This window comes from Atractosteus spatula, chromosome 4, assembly GCF_055471065.1.
Source record: "Atractosteus spatula isolate fAtrSpa1 chromosome 4, fAtrSpa1.hap1, whole genome shotgun sequence".
NCBI lineage: Eukaryota > Metazoa > Chordata > Actinopteri > Semionotiformes > Lepisosteidae > Atractosteus > Atractosteus spatula.
In genome coordinates, this window is record NC_142709.1 from 60,625,890 (window position 1) to 60,648,919 (window position 23,030).

Below are 23,030 nucleotides of genomic sequence, written 5' to 3' on the forward strand. Positions count from 1 at the left end.
ACCACAGTCGTGGGCTTGATCACTGACAACGACGAGACTGCCTACAGGGAGGAGATAAAACAACTCGCAGACTGGTGCCGAACCAACAACCTATGTCTCAACATCAGCAAAACCAAAGAGCTGATTGTTGACTTCAGAAGACAAGGAAAAGTTCACTCCCCCATCTACATAGAAGGGTCTGCAGTGGAGATGGTGAATAACTTCAAATTCCTAGGCGTTCACATCTCTAAGGACCTTACATGGACACTGAACACCTCCAGTCTCATCAAGAAGGCACAACAGCGGCTGTACTTCCTGAGAAGGCTGAAGAAAATACACCTACACCCACTGATCCTCACCAATTTCTACAGATGTACGGTGGAGAGCATACTGACCAGCTGCATCACAGTCTGGTATGGCAACTGCACTGCATCCGACCGTAAGGCACTACAGCGGGTAGTCAAAACTGCCCAACACATCATCGGCAGTGCCTTACCATCCATCCAGGAAATATACAACACCAGGAGTCTGAAAAAAGCCACCAAAATTATGTCTGACCCCACTCACCCTGGTCATAACTTGTTTGTTCCCCTACCATCTGGCAGAAGGTTCCGGTCACTCCAGTCACACACAACTAGACTCCAAAATAGCTTCTTCCCCAGAGCTGTCAAGTTGGTGACGCCCCCACTCCCTTCCACCTTATTATGATCTCTCCTAACATCCTCCTGTACCCACAACCACTGTACTCCTACACCACCACACACACATGTAAGCCAAAATTGTACTGTCCCCTCGATAGCCCAGTAAAATTGTAACAGGCATAATAATATTTAATATTTATTAATTAACCATACTACTTTTAACCATACTATCCTTTTTTTTTTTTTTGCACTGTTCCAAGAATTACCTTGCACTGTTTTTGTCCTGTTAAATTTTCTCTGTTTGCGGAATTTTGCACAGTTTTCGATTACATGCTATTTATGTTATGTTATTACATGTTACTGTTATTGCTATTGTGTAACTGTCTATTGTCTCATCTTCTGTCCTATTTATATACTGCACCTGAGTGACTAATGAGAAACACTTTTCATTATACTATGCACCTGTGTAAGTTTAATGACAATAAAGTTGAATTGAATTGAATTGAAATCTATACAGAGGATTTCAGTATAACACCCTAACCAAACAGGAGTCGTTCCTGACTTTATAACATTACTAGAAAGACCATTGTGGAAGGACTGTAAGATAAAATTAATCAAAACAAAGGGTCTTTTTTCTCTCCTTCTTTCTACTGTGTTGTGGAGAGGTATTTTGTTACCATGCAACAAATATGTTAGTTATAGGCCCTCACCTGCTTTCCAAATACTATAATAATAGATCTAAGGTAATCAGCATGATAGTAACTATTCAGAAAGAAAAGAGGAAGAAAACAAAAAATAAGTGTGCCATCAGTTTACATTTAGAAAATTAAATTATTTTTTTAGAAATTTATTCAAAAGTACAATGTACAATGGCTAACAGAAACTTCTTTTTAGGCACCCATTAAAATAAAATTAAGGATGATGACAGAAACACACCATCTGTGCTAATCTCCCCAATGGCCTATTTGCATTAAAAGGCTGAAAAGAAAAGTCACACACTGATGAGGTCAGACTCCCTCAGATATGAGTGGGTTACATGTGTTGGTTTAAGGACCTACTTAACTGCTTTACTTAAACATTCAGTGAGCAAGAAGCAAGAGAATGAACTTCCTGCTTTAAAATCCTTTCAAATAAATGTTCATGAGTCATAAGTCAAGCTAGTGAATGACTTCAGAAAAGCTAAACCCATCTGATAATAGCAATTACACAATTTCCATGTACTTCTTTAGCACACTACAGGTGCAGTCTGAAAGAAAATGTATTTATGCAAGTAAATTAAATTATACCAACTAATACAAGCAGCCATTAAAGTGCTTTTCTATTCCTAAAATAAACCAAGTAGGGGAGGTTTTATAAAGAGCAGGAAATATTCTAAATGAGGAGTAAGTAGAAATTTATTCCACACTGAAAAGCAGAAAGAAAAACCATGTTTTGGCTGTGGAGCCTCTTCAGATGTCTGAAGGAGAGAGGGAGATAACATGATTTTCAAATCGAAACATGATTGGAAAGAGCTGAAAAGACTCAATAAAATGTAGACGTGAGTAGGGACGGGTGAAAGGGGGAACGATTAAAAAAAACTAACAAATCACACAATATGGACACAATAAAATAGGCATACATTTAGACACTTGAATGATTTTCAATTTCTGAATTTACGTAAAACGATGCTATCATTCTACATATTACCCAGCTGAAGTGTTAAAACTACCACTAATTACACTTAATAGAGTAATTGAAGGTCTCAATCCTTCCATAAATTCCTTTTTTTTATATCCATTAGTGTGTATTTCATCCATTTCAAACATGTTTCCCATGGGTTTGGTTGGCTTAACAGTAAAAGGTTTGTTTAGATTACCTTTTTATCCTTAATCAGAACCAGAACAAGAATTTGATTGGCTCTGCCCATGCTTTCAATGTGCAATGTGTATCATACTTGAGAAGCAATTTCCTTTGCCTTTTTTAAATCCTTCCCATATGCTAAGCTGAAGAAATAAGTCTTTGGGTTTGTGCATAGCTGAAGGCAAAGAAGCCACAGCCATTGCAACTTCATTTCTGGGAATATATATGAGGAAAATGCTGTTGTGTAGCTCCTTTAAACAATAAGAAACAGACTTCTCATGACTTAGACCAACAAATGACCAAACTTCCATTTGGTGTCAAAGCAACAAATTAAACTCTCAAACTACAGAAAGTTTCATAAATCTAGCACACTGTACAATACCACCAAGATATACTGTAATGCACAATATGCAAACTGCCAGCCATTCAATTCGACCGACTCTTGGCAGGCATGTTTTTTTTAAGACAGCAAATTGCCATGAACAATCCTGAGAAACATCACAAGCTTATGATTCATTATTAAGTTCCACTTCATTCAACCTCATGATTTTGTTGTCCAACTCATTCAAGTGCCTTTTTTTTTTTTACCAAATCCAGGATGTGCCCAATCACATTGTCAAGAACCTCACTTTATCATAAACATGGCATCTCATGACCACCACGGTTCAGGAATCTAAAATGCTTGGTTTCAGTTTTCACAACAATTTTTAAAATTTCTCACTGTCAAAAAATTTCCCCTCTGTCAGAAAGCCAATATGGTGGCCAAACTGTGTGACCTTACCTTTACATTCCAGCAAAATCATCATGAATTTTCTTCAGGTGGGATTGTCTTTCAAATTAATTTGGAAATAATGCTGCTAGAAAAATATCTGGACAATACCAAGAGGTTCCAGGTGCTTCATTGTTTGCCCCATTTACAGACCAATATGTCTTATGACTATAACTCATAGATTATGGAAATAATCATCTGTATGGCAACAGGATTCAAAAGAACAATTAATTTAATGCAGGTGGGTGGTAGGAGGAGACAAGATGGTGGTACTTGTTGAGCCTCAAGAAATCTGTTCCACCAGAGGGAGAAACGAGCAAGAAGGCAGCATTAGGATGGGCACATGGATTTTTGTGAGGGTTGGGAATTTTGGAGGTGATTTTATTGTGCTGCCAGTTAGCAGTTTAGCTGCCCAACTTCACAGAAAAGGACAATAAGAAGTCTAGGTAGAGATCAAAGAAGAGCTTGAGTTTTTATTTTGTGGTGCAGGTTATTTTTCTCTTACTCTGTAAATGAAAAGCACTGTTTTTACCTGACATCTGCATTGTGTGTGCCCACTTGCCTGGAGACACACCTATTTAAAATCCCAAATCGGTACCCTGCTCCTGGGTACTGCTTGCCATAAGGGATTTAGACAATATTGGCCTTGTTTAACTAACCTCAGTATTCTGAAAAGAAAAAGAATTCATAGAGCACATACTGTAATATGGTACATTCAGACTGCCTGGAGATATTTAATAATGGGGTGGTGTGGTGGTTCTTTAGCTAAGATCTGCGCCTGTGGCTGGAAGGTTGCTGGTTCGTATCCCGCGGCGGGCAGAGGAATCCTACTCCGTTGAGCCCCTAAGCAAGGCCCTTAACCCCAACTGCTCCAGGGGCGCCGTATAAATGGCTGATCCTGCACTCTGACCCCAAGCTTCTCTCCCTGTCTGTGTATCTCATGGAGAGCAAGCTGGGGTATGCGAAAAGACAAAATTCCTAATACAAGAAATTATACATGGCCAATAAAGTGATCTTATAAAGATCATTCTAAAAAGGATGGTTCTGAAGTTGGAGAATTATCTTGTGCTCCTTGCCTGTGGATTCATTCCAGCATTAGGGATAATGAATTCCTAGTATCCTAATGTAGCTGCATTTTGCACAGGATCATTTCTTGTGATACATTAGTGGAATTCTTGGTATGAACAGTATTCTTTAAAAACAAGAATTCATGGCATTGCACTGACAGCACCATGCCTTAAAATTACAATAAGTATAATTATAAAGCATGTGCCATAGTTCAAAAGTAATTACAAAAACGATTACAATCTAATTAAATTAGAGATGTTAGAGATGCAAATCATGCCGAAATAAAACTTGATTGCACACAGCCATTGAAAGAGTTAACCAGAGTTACACTAACAGAATGGCAATACCCTTAAAAATATTTGGCACTGCTATATAAAGCAAAAACGGGAAACTGAATTTTAAAAAGCAAAACAAAACAGTGCAACCTGCCTAAATCTGGGATGAACCCATGTCCCTCCAAAGTAAGCATATTTGCCAATACTTAATTCCCTCAATATTGTGTCATTTAAGACGTGAAAAGCTTAAAAAAGAGAAACAATAGCCATTATCCTTTTTTCCGTGGAAGGCTTTTCTATTTTTACAGAAAGTTTAGGAGCCATACAAAGATCTCCGATCTCAGAGAAATGGAAAATTGCTCTCCTTAATCTTTCCAGCGAATAATTTTTTCTAGGAAAAGAGCTTACCAATGGAAATTGTGATCTCTGAGCTTGCAGATTTACTTAGTTTTCGATAGATACCAGTACACAGCTGCAGGTTACCTGGATCAAACTGTTTAATCAGGGGCTTGCATTCAGGTCTCATAGTAGCGTAGCACATTCCTTGGTCACTACAGCAATATGAAATTCAACCATACACACTATGATGCCTGAGGAAAGAAATCAACTTAATCACTTCTTTTTAATTGCTTTGTACTACCAAAAATAAAAGCAGTATGAATCACTCTGAAAATTGAAAAATACTCCTTTACTAGTTTTCCTTATTTCTGAAAAGAAATGAAAAAACACTCCCACAGTTCAGTGAAACCTTTAATATAAAACCACTGACAGCCTTGTCTCTATTCGGGCCTTCTTTGTCATCTGAGGTAAAGCCGTGACTCGCACTTTCCATTTGAGATATAAATGCGTGCACAGGCACGTTTAAGCCCACTTACCCGTAGTTTAGTCCAACAGCATTAATATCTAATTGGATCAAAGCCTCCTAGCCAATTCTGATTCACCACTATTCTTTATTATTGTGCCTCCAGTCAATTAATCTCATACTCCTTCAGGCATCATTCTTGATTCCTGTATGACTGCTAAGATTAATGACCTGAACTTATCACTTAAGCAGTTTAAGTCGCTGCTTATCATTCAAATGAAACATTTTATTTCATAAGACAGCCAAGTGAATTCACTACCCCTGGCACAAATCTGGAAAGACATGTTTATTTAATTTATGCGTTTACTGAAATAATAAATCTACATGTGGCAGGACTGATGCTGAAGTCATCATCTTCCTTTCTTAATGTCACATTAATATTTTTATGCATTCAGTATGGTTGTTGTAGCCTTATCAATGCAAACTGTGAAGGTGAGTTTGGAGTTGAGAGCACTAATATAAACCACCAATTAAAAAAGTCTGCTTGAAATGCAGGAGATGTTCACTCATGCACTCGCACACACACTTGAAGAAATTAAAACTGCAGTCAGCAAGGATGTTATCTTTTTGTGATAGACATTGAATGATTTCAATTTGTTTTTTTGTTATTCAAAAATGAACAGAAAAAATTAGATATGTTGTTGGTGGTTTATAAAGAAATGTGTGAAGCATTCAGATATAGGTTCCTCTGAGTTCAAAAGAAGTGAAGGCTTTATCCCACTCACAAGCTTGTTTATATTCTGTGCATTTGCATCTTCTTAATACCTGTTTTATCCAGAGTCCCTGATAATGTAGGTTTAGTCCCATCTTCCAATTAACATTAAACTAAGAAAAACATACTGTACTATACAGATCTGAAGTCCTTACACGCATCCTTTCATTATGACACAAGGGGGCAGCATTTCAGAAATTAGCACTAACTTTTAAATTTCTATTCATGACACTTCTAATGTAACATTACTGCACAATTATATTAATTCATACAAGAGTTCAGTGTTTTTTCTACTTCATATTGAATAAATAGCTAATCTGAAGTACAACAAGTCGTTTTGGGCAGCAGGGCAGACTGAGATCTTTTGATTAAACTATGAATTTGTTCAAAACTGCTTATCCACTGTCCATTGCTTATCACAATGAAATTAAACTATGAAAACAACCTGGGATAATTTTAAATACATTTTATAAAATTGTGAAAAACTGCATAAAATATTCATTTAACAGTACTATAAGAAAGACAGACTACATTTCAATAATACTGTATTAGCACTGAGATATACAGTACTGTGTACCCAGAAGAGTTAGCATATTTACACAGTTTACAACTCATGAGGATGAAATGGTATTTAACAAATCCCTAAATTAAACGTACATTTACAATGCAGTAACAGAAATATTTTAACTTTGTGTATTATTAATTGTTTACATTCTACATATGAGAAGCTGTTCAGTACTATTCAGTATTGAACTCTACCAGTCCAAGGTGGGAAATACAAATTGATCTGCTTCTGGCAAAATTTCCTGAAGATCTGGACGCCAAGGTATCAAATGAATAGTTTGCTCCTGACTGCTTCCCTTTGTAATTTTTGTTGTCTCGACCAACTTTAATCATGGGCTGATTTACAAAGCTCTTACAATGTCTGGAGAAAGAGAGACCACTTTCTCACTGATATCAAACCGCTAACAACTTGATTCCTGGAAGCTTGCCCGTAGGAAATGTGCAATCAGGGAAGTTGGTGTTTAGTCTTAATCGGACCACTAAGGATATAATTAAATCAAAAGTCAACAGTATATTACACTCAACCCTCTGTGTTGTCATCTGGTTATTATAAAAATCAGGCAACTTCAAAGAAAAGTGGTCTTTTTGTTTCAATTGATTAGTTAATATTTTGTTCAACAGATATCATCCATCCATTTTCTCACAGCTTCTTCCTGTTCAGGGTTGCCAGGGAGCCAGACAAACAAGCCCTGAAAGCAAATGGCGGAAGGCAGGGTACACCCTGGACGGGACGCCAGTCCATCACAGGGCACACACAGACACAAATACAGACACCCCTCAACAGATAATCCAAGTCATAAAAGACTGTTTTCTTATTTAATTTTTTCTAAACAATTAATTCTATGTCTTACCACTGCCTTGCTGCTACACTTGCTCTTAATTTATTACGGAAAACAGATTGCCTAACTTTGAAAGAAACATCAGGACCTTGTTTTTTCTTCCTGGAGTTTTGGAGCATAGCATACACAGCAGAATCTACTCTATTTGTCTCCTTACATGCAAAAGAAAGGTTAGGGACTGGATGTTGACAGGTGTCCCCTCAACCCTTCTCTTCTGGAGATGCGTTTTCAAGACCCAAACTGAAAACTATCTCAAGATCCATTCCATTCCAGCACTTTGTGTCAGACATATTGTTAAAGACATCTGGGATTGGAGTCTGGAGACACTCGGATCAGGAGTAAGGAGGTGCACCTTCAGAACAACCTCTGACAGCTAGGGAAGAGTGAGTGTTTTATTTGTCAATGTATAACCCAGTCTTCCTGTGCAAGGAAATAAAAAAGGATAAGAAGAGAAAGGAAAACACTCAGGTGCCTTCTGACCATTCCCCAGACACTTATCATACTGGTCCTTAAAACAAAATCACAGGACCCTTCAAAAAAACAATATGGACTGTCACCATCTTGGAATTGTACTCTGTTTAAAAACACAAGCATTTACTGATCCACCTCACTTCAGTAGGTTTAACCTGTGAAATTACTCTGAGCCAGCTGTTTGTATTTTTTCCCAAAACAAACAGGGATTAAGACGTGACACACAAAACAAGAATATGCGGAACCTCCTGCCCCCCAATAACTAAAACATCATTACAATTTTATAACTTGTATCCAGAGTTGTGAGATGTTTCAACAACAGTACTTCTTAAGAGGTAATTTAAGAAGTACTGTTGTTACTGGGCATCAGACGTTGCTGAAAATAGAAAGGTGTAAAAGACACCTTTTTTGTAATGGGCTTTGAGGCAACATTTCACTTTGGGAGCCAACAGCTGCATATGAAAGAGTCCTGGAGAGAGCAGATACTGTAGCTCTAACAGATGTTAGAGGGTTAAATTAACACAGCCTCCCAGACACCCCTGTTACTTCCTCTTACCTTGTTACTCTCGTAAGCCATCAGAGCTCAAGGAACTCTAGGCATTTGGAACTACACTCCATATGCAGGACGGAGGGCTATTTTGGGCTTTTCTCTCCACACTCCAGTTTAAAAATAGACACACTTCCCCTGCCAGCACCCCCCCCCCCCCCCTCTTTCTCTAGCCCAAATCCAGCACAGCTACTTCACTCAGGTCAACTCCCCACATGTAGTTCTCAGCATTCACATGCCTTTTCCTGTGAATTACAGTCCCGGATTATATTAAGCAGTACAGTAAATAAATACGCATCTACAGTACATCACATTCACAAGTGCAACTTATGCCACACATCATACAAACTGTACAGATGAACAGGTTTTATGCAAAATATTGCTGTATTACTAGGGGGGTCACATCAAACTGCAGTTTTGTGGAAAATCACAGAATTTTGTTACAGCACAGACATGTTAACTCAAATTTAAGTGATCAAAAGATTACTTTCTAACTAAAGTTCTTTTCTCCTTTCTGCCACCTTTATCCTGTCCACTGCCACTTGACTAACAAAGACTAACACACTGCTGTTTACAAAATACTTTTCAGAGCATTTAGGCCTTCTTCCCTTCCCTTTTATAAAATTAAAAACTCGTCTTTGTGTTATTTTGGGCTTATGTGATCATGTTTTGATTCACTGAAAAGGGAAGTGGTTGACCTCAGCAAGCGCATTTTAGAACAGCTTTGAAACCACAATAACACAACAGTTGTCCTTAAGACTGGGTGTACATTGCACTATGAATCTGATCATAGTAAAAAAGAGTGCAGATTAAAAATAGTAATTACACAGTGCAACTATTTTACTTTATGCTCAAAAATCAAGCTCTTCTGTTGCCCCCACAGTATTTCATCAGCCACCGCTTTTATCTTTTGCTCCAACCAGGATACAAGGTATCAATGAACTCAACTATCAGTGAACTATCAATGTGTATTCAGTGAAAGGATGGGACCCACTTCATCCATCGCTGAAGTGCAGCCACCTGGGTGAGGTTTGGCAGCCATTCTGTGCTGGCAGCCCCACAAGAACAGATCAAACAGAAGTGCAGAAGCCAGAAATGGCTTCAATAAGAGAGGAAAATTTAGGTAGGCCAGACTGAGTAAACTTTAACTAAAATCAAGCCAAGACACCAGGGTTAACACCCGTAATCTTATAAACACGTTCTTGGGAACTTCAATGGCCCTAGTTTAAATATCTAAAACCTGGTTTAAATATCTTACATATTCCATAGGGCTTTCTTAACCTCTTCCAGTACAGTCTATACAGTCACCATACGGCACAAAACAAATATATAAAAATGTCTAGATTAAATCGATTAAATAGTGTTAGCATAGGTGATGTAGAAGTGTTACAAGTATTAGAAGCAGTTAATAAACCTCCAGGGTCAGAAGGTTTTGTACCCAAGTCATTAATAGACTGCTAACAGAACTCTTCCAACAAGCATTCAAGTCAAGGACAACACCCGGAAAACCCTTAGTGTAGCACCCATCCATTAGCCCTCGGCTCATTCCTTCTTACAGAGACCATTACAACAACACCTCTCAGCAACAGTTCAGGGTGAGCAGTATAGAAAGCCTATTTTGTGCCCATGGATGTTGGACAAAGACCTTGCATATAAAGGGGCAACAAGACAGTCAAAGGCAAGCTACCCTGGTGAGTCTGAACAAGGAGAGCACTGCAACACAATAATCTGCTTTGTGATGAGCCCAAGGCAACGTGCCGCTTCTCCATGGCAATACCAGGCATCATTTTAAAGATAACGGCTGGCCACGTGCACACATGGCCAAATGCTGACTTCACTGACTCAATTTCTGAATGCAAAGAAAGCAAAAGCTCACAGAAGCGTACAGTGAGAGAGTATGCCAAGGAAACAAGTGTGTGTGTGTAGCAAAGGTGTGTTGATAAAGGAAGGACAGTCACGCATGAAAAGCAGTGCCCTGCTATGAGTTTGACAATATCTACTACACACGGAAGGCACGTTCAGGCAAATCAGAGATGGGAAACTTGGTTCACGATGAGTGAACCTGCTGGTTTTGGAACAGGCTAGCCATCTTTAAGCTGTTTAAGCTGATTTTAAACATTCATGAAATGATCTTTATGTAATTGTAGTTTCTCACCCTGAAACCACACTGATTCGTGTGCTGTGTAAAAACATGGCATTTGCACCAAACAGTAAACTGATTCATCCTCATCCAACTCAGGTTGCCACAATTGATTAAGTTTTTTCCAAGCAAAGTGAAGAACTTGCCAGAATTTTAACTGTGGTGCAGAACGCGTATCAGTCAAGGTGCAAACCTTTTGCTGCGACTCTGTAACAAAGCTCTTTCTGTCACTGGAGTTCATCCACAAACAGGATCACTGTTCCCGTAGTCCATTATGGGCTAAGACTGCGACTCTGTGGGCTCCATCTTGTCAATCCATCAGAAGGTTTTGACCATTGCAATCCATTGAAGCTTTTTCTCACTGTGGTACAGCACACCTGCAATAAAAAACACTAATAAGGAGAAAGGCACGGATTTCAGTTTAGGTACATCAGGGTAGTGTTTCTGAATTCATATCACGATTACGCGTGATATCTGTGAAGGCAATGAAGCAAAATAAGTGCAATAAAATTATCATAAACATCTGCTATATTCTATTTGTGACAAGCATTACCATTAACAAGTAAAAACACTAAAAACACTACAAAGAAATAAAGTGAAATAAAAATAAAACCCTGAAAGAATAGTATTTACATAGAATATCATCCATGATAACTAAAAACAATCGAATATATTCACCATTTAATAATAACATGGCTTATGGTTAAATATCATAGTATCATGAGAGACATGAATTCATTATAAAAGAAGATTTTTAGATTGCTGTGAACTGGGAAGAATTATTACTTTTCAGAAGATAAGAAAGATTCACACTGAGCAGTAGCTGCTGCTTTAGCTTCTAGGTGGAAATCTGGGAGAGTAAAATATCCATTCACAGAAGGGGAACAAGAAACATTTACTGAAGCTGTTGTGGAAAATGCGCTAAATTCAGAGAATCAGTGTAACGTGTCTTAAACATAATTTCTGTTTTTTTTTTTAAATATATTTAATCTAATTGGACAGAGAATAAACGTGATTTCTCAGTGAGCACCCAGTTTGTATCACGCTGCTATTGGTACGTCTGCTCCATTCAAACACCCACAGAGGTCTGAATGGTTCTGCGGTTCTCTGTGAAAATGTCGGGACATCGTTAATGAGGATGACGAATTCCCTGTCTGCGCAATAAGAACAATCATGTACCCTGAACATTGGCAAACCACAGTGAAGGAATGTTTCTGGCACTGGTTTCCAAAAAATCCTTTCTTCCTGTCAATGTGATACGTACAGTACAGCAGAACTTTAGTAAAAGGACATTTTAAATTACATAGTTACGCGATTTGCAATAAGATTTGAGAATAGCCATAAGAGCAAATATCTGGCTTACGCAGCATCTTTTTATGTCAATAAATGCAAGCAGCAATCTATACATGTACTATCCAAGGGACATGTATATAGTATGTCTGGACATTAACATTTAAAAATAAGTAAATGTGATTCACTAAGTGTTAATAAACTGCAGCACTAAGAAGCCATGGTACAGTATATGTTTTATAATGTCCTGCTGCACTCCAAATATTATTGTCATTACAACACAGTACAATGTGCCTCATTGTTTACTTCCAGCTTAAACATACATGTTAAATAAACTAGTCTTTTAAAGAATACACTGTCACCTATCGAATGACAATGTACATGTAATTCTATGAAGCAAGTACCAATGTTAATATCTACTATGGTGTCTGGGATTTTGCCATTTGTGAGGAATGTCTTACTCCCAGCTGTTGAATTGGGGTGATTCAATTGACTGCACACCCACCTAAAGTACAAAAAGTACAAAAAGCCACTCTTTGCTACCTCCAACAAAGGCTCTTTTGTCCTGCCAAAAACACAAGCCCCTTGCTTTCCTTCCCTGCAATTTCAGTAAACTTCCTGCAGCGCAGTTTGACTTCCCAGCCCAAACACAAACATTATGTCAGAGCAAAGAGGGCTGGACTCCTTTTTTAAGTGGAACAAAAATGCCACCCTCACAGTGCTGCTCCAAATTAAACATTTCTCCAGGCCCAAGGGAAGGCCATCCACATTCTAGGACTGAGTCCGTGTTTCGGTTTCAAGCTCATCAGCTGAATGCTGAGCTTGTGTCAAGTTTATACTGCTCGCTGGGACATTCCTAGGCTGAAAGCCATCTCAGCAGCTTTTCATAATAAAACAAATTAATGTCAGCACAAGCTTGTGAAGTATTTACCCAGGCAGAAGTGCAAGAATTCACAAAGTAAATGCCTAAATGAACAAAGGACTCAGGGGTTCCATCAGGCTAAAGACAGGACTCCTACAAACCCAGCAGAGCTGCAACACCACCCTTTGTGAATATTTCATTTCCACTCTGCAGGAGTGAGGAGAGACAAAACCGTCCTATCCAAACTGCATGATTGACAGGGACAGAACCGGTCAATTTTATATTATGGTGCTTTTTAAGAGAGCATGTCATGTTCAAAGAACAGCTTCCTAATTATAATGTTGGGCACAATTAGCAACACAGCGTAGCTAATTCTAGCTGATTCTTTGTATATACAAAATAATTCGTCATGTTTTGCTTGTCATGTTCTTTCACTTGACTTTTACTACACATTCCACAGCTCATATGCCAGCATTCAGTACCTTAGCCAAATTAAAAACTCATTGCCCAAGTGGTGAGAAAAAATACAAGCAGAACAGAAAGAAAATATTCCGTTTAGAAAAAAATGAATACACTTTAAGGGAATCCACTTTCACAAGAAACAAAATATAAAACATGTTCACTTCTACTTAAAAAGGATTAAATCCATTTCATAACATCAGTGTAACTACATCAAAACACTTTTAGTATTTACAGTATGACTTTATTTAAACACTAGGTGCTTCTGCTTGAATATAAACTTAGAACTAAGACTCTACACAAACTGCAGCATGAATTTATAACTTTTCTGAAACAAACCTGTTCTACTGACAAAGCTATTTAAATGAAGTCCCATGTATACTGTGGCATAAAAGACCTGTAATATTAACTTCTTTTGGTGATTCAGATGCAGATAGTATAGCAGATTTCATCACAGCCTTGACTTCGTAATAAAGTCAACAAGCTACAGTTCAAACAATGCAATCATTCGAAGTCACTGAAGACATTCTTTAATACGAGTGTCTTATATAAGCCCCATGATGACCTCACACCACTTTAGACAAAAAACGCTTTCAGAAACACTGCTTTATGTGACGTAGCACAAGGAGCAGAGTACAGACTAACATCACTGCAGTTACTTTCCAAATGCATCACTACCAGAAAGAATGAGAGAAGGAAATTGGGACTCATCACTAAATTAAAAAATATTAAACTAGGCTTTTGTTGTTAAATTAAGTAGCATGAAAACCTCTCTGAAAATACTTCAAAAACAAAAAAAAGTTCTAATAAAAGACCAATTCCATACAAATGTTATGTCTTTTATAATTAATAAATTAAACATTTTAATCTACACATATCCATGCTGTATAAAAGACACACATAATGTATGCACAGGCATGATGTATAAAGATAGATAGATACTTTATTGATCCCGTGAAGGAAATTGCAGTGCAACAGCAGCTTAACACAGTCAACACAGCACTGTGAAACGAAATGATACAATAATACAACAATACAATACATACAATACAATCAGTACAGTCAGTGAGAAGTGCACTAAGAAGAGTTGCTCACAGTCCAGAATATACAAAGAACAAACCAGAACATTACACAAAAAGGTATATTGCACATTATAAATATAAATATATTGCACGACCAAGTTGAAAACCCAAGCATAGATGAAAATGCCAGATAGATAATAATAATAATTGCTTACACTTATACAGTGCTTTTCTGGACACTCCACTCAAAGTGCTTTACAGCTAACGGGGACTCCCCTTCACCACCACCAGTGTGCAGCCTCACCTGGATGATGCGACGGCAGTCATAGTGCGCCAGAACGCTCACCACACATCAGCTATCAGTGGAGAGGAGAGCAAAATAATGAAGCCAATTCATAGATGGGGATTATTAGGAGGCCATGAGTGGTAAGGGGCAATGGGAAATTTGGCCAGGAGGCCAGGGTTACACCCCTACTCTTTTCGAGAAACGCCCTGGGATTTTTTAATGACCACAGAGAGTCAGGACCTCGGTTTTACGTCTCATCTGAAAGACAGCGCCTGTTTACGGTATAGTGTCCCGGTCACTATACTGGGGTATTAGGACCCACATGGACCGCAGGGTGAGCACCCCCTGATGACCAAACTAACACCTCTTCCAGCAGCAACCTTAGTTTTTCCCAGGAGGTCTCCCATCCAGGTACTGACCAGGCTCACACCTGCTTAGCTTCGGTGGGTTGCCAGTTGTGAGTTGCAGGGTGATATGGCTGCTGGCCCTAGATAGATGATACTGTAGATGAAAATGCCCAACTACTGTTTTAAAAGCTACAGCACTTATACTCTAGAATATAATTTTACAGTATTTCTTATTTATATTGTTGTTCTATACAGACCCATAAGGAGATGTTAAGATGCAAATATTATGATATTTTTGAAGCTGGAGAAAAAAGAAACATGAAATTAAGGACATGTTAAAATAAGTCAAATGTTCACTTACATACAACACCCCTCTCTGTGTGAAATTGTATTGCTTGAGTTTCTATGTCTGATGCATACGAACATGCACTTCTGATTAAAATGAAAACGTGACATGTCAACTACTGAGTGTAAAGCACTCCATAAAACAATTACATTTAACACTGCAGCAATGCAAGCCAAAGGTTACAACATCAGAGCTTTTCTTGTTTCCTGTAGTACACTTTAATTGTAAAGTGCACGGCAGTTCAGTCCTGTTACATCATTTTCACCTCCGCATAATCACTAACCCACAGAAACTTAGCCCACTCACTCTTTGTTTTATGCAATGCAACCTCACCCTATACTGTATATGAACAGTGCATATTAGTTGGTTATTGTAGTGGGTGTGTAGCTGCTGAGCTAACAGAGTGCATCAGGTTAAGAAGATGTAATTTATCGGAGAGGTGTGACCTTTATCATTGAATGTATTCAATGAGCACATTGTCCATTTAACTCTTATTAACTCTAGCAGTAATTATCTCAGATGAAGTAAGCTTTCAGTGATAATAATGCAACAAATTTGCCACCCTTTCTTTGTTTCTTTCCCCAAAATATTAATCCGAAACAATTAGCAAACAGTAAGACACAGCAGCTGTTGGTCATACTCAGGTATTACATTATGTTTTGCAAGTCCTAACGTAAAATTAAGTTTAATATTTATAATATATCACTAGGCCAAGGAAAACAGTCTTAATAAATGTACAGTAATATAAAAATAAACAGATAAACATTATTTTAAGTGTCCAAATTAAGTTAAAAAAATATCCTATTTCAAGATTTTATAGGACCTTAAAAAGGAAAGATTTCCACCAGGGAACCATCAAAAATAACATCTGTCAGATGAAGGAATTGCAAACTGAGAGATTTGTAGTATAAACGGATTATAACTGCACTTACTGTATTAAGTTCTAAAACAGACTGAAGGAAGATTCAATGAAGAACTGAGCTGATCAAGGATAGGATGGTGAAGGAAGACTATAATTAAACTTGGCAAGTTCTCACGAAGTCACACCTTTTCCAGGACAAGGAACACCCGCCATCTGTCCATCCCCATTCAGATCTCATGGTCCTGGCTTCCCTTACCTACCTGTGTGCCTCTTATCCTCCTCTGCTCTGTTCCTCCTCGTTATGACTCATTTTTAAATCCCCGTTTCCCTCCCTCCTCACTAACAACCTCATGCTCCCCCTGCTGGTGTGGTTCCACCTCTTCTGACACAATTTCCTTGCCAATTTCCTCTTCTCTCATTCCAAGGCCTTGTAAAATTTCAGTGTTTGGAAATGCAAATCAGCATCAAACAAAACTGACTTCACCTCCAGTTTTAACTCCTATCTTGCACTGGGTTTTCTTACTGAAACCTAAAGCTCCTCTAAGATCCCTCTCCTGTGTCACTCATACTGGACTGGACTATTGCTCACTTTCCTGACTGTTCCCTGTCCTGCCTCTCTCTCCATCACCACCTCTGAGTTTCATGCTGTCAGAATACAATTCCCCTACTTGACTTCCTACCATTGTTCTCTCCTGCCCACCCAGTCATCATACTCATTTTCTTGATGAATGGGCCTATTTCCTTTCTTAACTCCAGTCTCTCTCTCCTTCAGCAAATCTTCTAGCCGACGTCAACGTTCACCAGTCTACATGCAGCTCCACTTCCATCTACTTCCATCTCACACTTTCCACTCCTTTCCCTTGCCATTCCCCCACTCACACACATCTAGCACACTTAGATAGCATCTTCTTCAGGGCCCCCCAGTCTCTGTCACAGTCCTTGACTATTACCATCTCTATATTTATCTATAATATCTATAATTTATCAATAATATCCCTTTCCTCACCCCCATGTCTTCATCTTCCAACGTCTGCCAGTGTCACCTTGCTCCACAACCTCTGATCTCCATCTTCGTCTACTCTAACTCACTCTGCACTCTCCCTGCTTTCAACTATTAACTTATTCACCAGACTCTACTAACTCCACTCTCTTCTCTGTCCTTATCTCATCCTTTGAGCACCATCTGATCTGCACTTCACCTTTCCATCACTCTTTTCCCCCCTGTGCTCCTCTTGGCCAGAACCAAGTCGCACACAGATGAAAAGAAATTGGAGACCTCAGTTGTCCTCAGTCTTGGATACTTACTGCTATCTTCACTCTTCTTTCTCATCACTACTCACTCATCTGTTTCAAATCTATTTCTGTATTCAGTTTATCGTCTAGTAGTCTACCAACAGTCATTATAAGCTCTACTGTAGCCCCTGGAACTCTCCCACCTGGTGGATTTCTACAACTCCCTCTTGGCCTGCCTCTCTGCCAACACTGCCCACCCACCCTAACTCCTCCCGAATTCTGCAGCCTCTCCTCCAGAAATCTTTAGTCTCTTGACTAGCTCCCTATTATGGAATGCATCCAATCAAAAAGACTAGCTCTCCTCTGTTGTTGTCTCAACTACTCTTGTCCTGCCCATCTTCACTCTCTGAGCCATTTCCCTCCTGACAGACTTCCTGTAACCTCTCACCTTTCTAAACACTTTGATCTTAGCCCTTGCCACTCACGGGTTGAATGGATTGCGTACAAAAATCAGAATTGCTCAGTCTTTTACCATCTCTCAGCTCTCTGCTACTGTATGTCCCTCAACAACTCTTGCACTGTACAGTGCTAATCTTTTTCAGTTCTCAAACTGAAAATGCACAATTTGTAATGTACAATTTGCCACTTATAATTATTCATGGTATACATGGCCTACATACCTAAAATGAGATTACACTTCTACTCTCTACCCACACAATATAATGTTTTAGTTCGTGCTATATCATTAAGTTGGAGCTACTCTCACATTACTCTTCTAGCTTTTGCTAGCCTGTCATTTTTTTTAATTTACTTTTACCTTATGGTACCTGCACTGTTGTTCCTTGTTCTTACAGAATTTAAATTTAAATATAGAGAGTAACATATATATTGTAAGTTGGATAAGGGCGTCTGCTAAGCAAATAAATAAATAGTGAATGGAAATTCTAGAATCCACCCACTCCACCCATGGCCTGTGCCTCAGAGCAGATTTTTTGTTATTCAGAACAGAACAGAAGCAGTTTCCTGAACACACACGGCCGTCCCTTTCACATCATTTCTAACATTTGCATTTGCAGTCTGCATTGCAACGGGAACAGTGAAAGAAAGCTCTTTACCGACTGGGCACACACAGTCTTCTTGCGCAAAAGTTAACATATTAGATATACAGTAAGGGGGTGCTTAAGAGACAAAGAGGAAACTTAAAAGAAAAGTTTCATTGCTCAGAATAATGTAATCATCCCTGTAAAGCACAAAAACTAGACCTTTACCAAGTCACATTGTGTGAGGAGAACCATGGTCCATATTATATGAAATATAATACCAGGTATTCATAATTCACTGAGAAAGAGGGGGTTGTTTAACATATGAAGAAAACAACTACCACCATTTCTAAAAACAGCACATCTACCTTCTAGCAAGACAAATATTAAAACTTACAACTAAGAGTTTATTGAAAAAACACAAAACGACAGTGCCTAGCAAAAGACTTCTACCATGGGGTTTCTATATAAAAGCACCATGTGTATGTGGATGAATTCATGTATAAAACACAATGATATACTCACACTTAAACTTAATTTATTCAGCATCAAATTGCTCAAAACTGAAGACTTCGAAGTATGATAAGATACAGTAAATGACAGCAATAATTGAGACAATAAACTGAAATATGCAGATTGGCAGCAAATCCAATTAAAAGTCTTTTGGGGGTAAATCTCTACCAACTGTGCACTCTGGGTTGGTCCAGAGCAGAAAGAGATCGTTGGGGGAGGGATAATGGATTTTGTTAATAATGATAATGGAGTTTGTTGCAGCTGTTGGTTTCCAATCCCCAAGTGCATGTTTTTGAAAGTTTTGGGATACAGGACCTCGCATGATTTTACAGGTTTACGGAAGATACCACACCCTGCAGGTTTCAGTGATAGCCATCTAAAGCTCCCATTGTCTGAACTTAATTTCTTTTTAAAAAATCAAGAATCTCTAAAACAGTGAGATGCAAAGTTACAAAAACGTACTTATAGCCTGCCTTTACATGCAGGTTTATCAAACCATCCCCCGGATATGAGGCCTGGAGGCAGCAGTTATTGAACATTTTACACCCACGCACAAAACAGACGCAGATACAACAGCCTCGGTAAAGCCAAAACCACAAACTGAAACAAAAGTGACAGCTGCTGACTAACACTTGGAGAGGCTAACAGACACCCCTGCATTCACCTTTGTACTGCAGGAAAGCTGATTCCATTTCTACAAGCTATAAAAGTACATCTGTGTGGCTGATAATGAATGTCAGGGACCTTAAAATGAATAAGGCCTTCCCTTAATTGAACTAATGTGGATTGTCAACATTTTTCTTTTTCAAAACTTAACTATATTTAAAACTATCTACATGACATAAAGTCAGCTCAAAAGCATAATCTATTTCACTTACCCCACAAGCACTGAAGGAAAGGCCTCCCTGAAACAGAGAGACAATTTCCATCCCTTGCACAGTGGATTGCCAAGGCCAATGGTGCACAATGCAGGCACTGTGGCTCTATCGACACAAACGGCAATGCGCCACAATTCGTCTTAGCATCAGCAAATCCTGGCTTGCTGGTCTACACTAACATCACATTGCTTTTCTTAGCACAACCAGTTGGCTTCATTTAGTCATCTGAAGCCAACAAAACACAAAGGTTACAAAGCAAACTAAACGCTGCCCTTTCCCAATATCAGAACACAACTGGTGTCAAGAGTTTTACCAAACTGATCCATGCATTACTCCTCATGAATTGCCCTGATATTTTTACAAGAACACATTGATATGGAAACCTACCATTTTCGGATGGAACGAAGGGAATTCCTATCATGCTCATATTCCAAGCTTCCAACCCAAATCAACATTCTATCTGATGCTGGCATTCTTATACAGCGGTGACTCCCTTTGGCACTTTTGTTGAATTTACAGTAATTCCGTCCCCAGACACCACATTATGATCGCTCTTATGATACGGTATCTCCAACTGCATTTGTGTGCTTAATAAACCCAGAAAACACAACATGATCTAGCCTTCTACATATACTATAGAAGCAGGAATAAAAACTGAATGAAGATCAGACAACCGTCAAAAAGGGTGGCTTATTTTTCTGAATCGGTGTTATTTCTTGTACTCACCCCAACCCCCATGCAATTGGATCAGAATATTCTGTTGCAGCTTCTTGTTATTACCTCCACCTGCTCAAGTCAGGAGATATGAAAAACCGCACCATTAAATGTGTCTCTAAATTGTTCAACATACTTAAAAGCAGGGAGGCCAGAGGAAAACTATAAAACAACACTGTTTATATTGATGTATTTTGCATTTCACACTGTACACTTTATTTCAAACAAACATACAAAATTACTAATTAAATGTTACAGAATGTATCACTCAAATAATAACCATAACCAAAACTTTGTGTCTCTTTTCTTTTCCTTTTAGCATGGAATAAACCTTTACCCACTCAAATACTTATCTTTCTCAAGTCTCACTTTCGTTTGCTTTCACCCTCATGTGCTAAGGACCATCTGTTGATTTACCATAGGTTACCTGAGTATGCAGTGACAAGCCAATGGTCTGTTTATTCCGTTCTACCACAAGTTCACCACAGCGGAATTTTTTAATTCGCTTCTTAACGTTAACAGAGTGGAATGAAGGAGGTGTCAAATGTAGTCTCTACATCAATAGTCAGCAGGTCTGGAATCATTGAGATTTGAGCTCTGACATTGTCAGTGGTAAAAAAAAGGTTATTTTAGTCCAATGTTAGTTTAAACAATGCATTTAACCTGTTTCGATTTTATTTCCCCCACTTCATCAGAGACAAACCACTCTTAAATAATGAGATTTACTTGATTTGTACACTCAAGCTTAAGAGAACCATATCTTTAAATCTGACGCCAAGTCATTTGTCACAATGGGAAACCATGTTCTTTGTTTCTCCTGAACTTTCACTGGCCAAGAAGAAAGGGAACATGAATCCCTTATACTTTAAAAATGAACTCCTGGTCTATTTATTAGGTTTCTTCCCAAATGAAGAACAACAGTATAAATGTCAACAAAAAAGAGAGCATTAAATACCAGATATTTTAAAAGTATATAGTTCAAAAGCTAACATTTTTAAATCAAGAGCTTCACAAGAGAAATGCATTGTGTGATTTGTCACAGCATACATAGGCTTGTCAGTGAAATAACACATTGTAAACCACACATATCATCTTCTTTTGTACTTACAACAGCCAGTAAAATGGGCCTAACCATAAGTGGTTTACACAAGTTCAAGACTAGCGAGACTGGGTCTGAACATTCTGGGAAACCCAGAAATGTATCTAGTCATAGCCAGTACTGTACAGCCAAATACGATTCCATGCCCTCCAGCAGTGACAGGACTAATTGTTGCCTCTGTAATGGATCATAATAGCATTTTCTGATCCCTCTGAAATCCCCAAATTAACTTTATGCAACACTTTGTTCATACATTCCAGGTGAGGTTCTTCTAAAGGCTTTCAACTAGTTTCAGTGATATAACCATGCCACAGAAACTGGAGCAGTTCTCCTACTTCTTTTTGTAAAAAGTTATATTTGTAAAAAACACACACTACAAAGAGTTAAAAATGTCAACTACAAAATGTAGTCTGCATGTATCATATAGTTTGCAAAAGGTTTCCTTCTACTGGAGTCTTTATAGAATATCAAGAATACCATTACCTCACAATTCGTTTATCTACCCCTGATCTGCTACGATTACTTTGTTTTATGGGGAGAAAGAGCCTGTAATTGCAGATGTTTTTGCAATAACAACAAATCTACAAGTTTCACTATGAACAAACTGCACACAATAACATAACCTTACTGGCTACAGAAGAAAATGACCATCCATGGGAAATTTCATGCAGTCCTAATTTTAACGCCAGGATTTCAAAACTTCTCAGCACAATTGCAAAACAATCATGTGCAAATATTAAAAGAACTAACCCTTGCTCTCCAGCCTGTTTTAACATTCCCCCTTATAAAGTAGTACCTGAGCTTCTATTTTATGTAAAGGATATATCAAACAGAGTACTGGGATTCTGCACGACTGAAAAGTCACGCCTTTTTTAAATAACTCCACTGACTCATACTCAGTTGAAGAACATCATTAATGTTAAATATTTTATAACACAAAAACAGGATCTGAGAAAAATACAGTATGCTTAACTACTCCATCTGAAGACTTCAGGAAAAGAAGGCAGCATACTTAAAGCAAAGCACAAAGAAGAAAAGACATCTAATAGAATTCTAAACCTGAAAGAGTTTCAATCAGAGGAAAACTGGTGCTTTAAATGGTTTCCTTGAACTTTTAAAAGGCCTATATCATACAGGATCAAGTAATAGATTTTATTCCATGCTGAAAAAAAAGAGGAAAGAAAACACAACGTTTCGGCCATGGAGCCTTCTTCAGGTGTGAGCTCACAGTGGCTTTTAAATTCAGTTCACGTCACATTCAACTTAATTAATCTGAAACCGAAGTCAAAAGACTTTGTTGTTCATCAGTGAAAAATAAACATTAGCTCACCTCTCAAAAGCCTAACCCATTACGTAACCGAAACAACACTACA

At 38.3% G+C, this 23,030-nt stretch overlaps 1 protein-coding gene across 3 annotated transcripts in view; it reads right to left on the minus strand.

Moving 5' to 3' along the window:
- The window catches only part of tnk2a (tyrosine kinase, non-receptor, 2a), a 57,154-nt gene that overhangs the window by 32,493 nt on the left and 1,631 nt on the right, over positions 1 to 23,030 (minus strand). For all 3 annotated transcript variants that reach the window (XM_088914481.1, XM_088914479.1, XM_088914480.1), the window contains exon 2: positions 10,900 to 11,083. In XM_088914481.1, coding sequence (XP_088770607.1) covers positions 10,900 to 10,947 — 48 coding nt within the window. In that variant the 5' untranslated portion in view covers positions 10,948 to 11,083. The remainder of the gene's footprint in view (positions 1 to 10,899; positions 11,084 to 23,030) is intronic.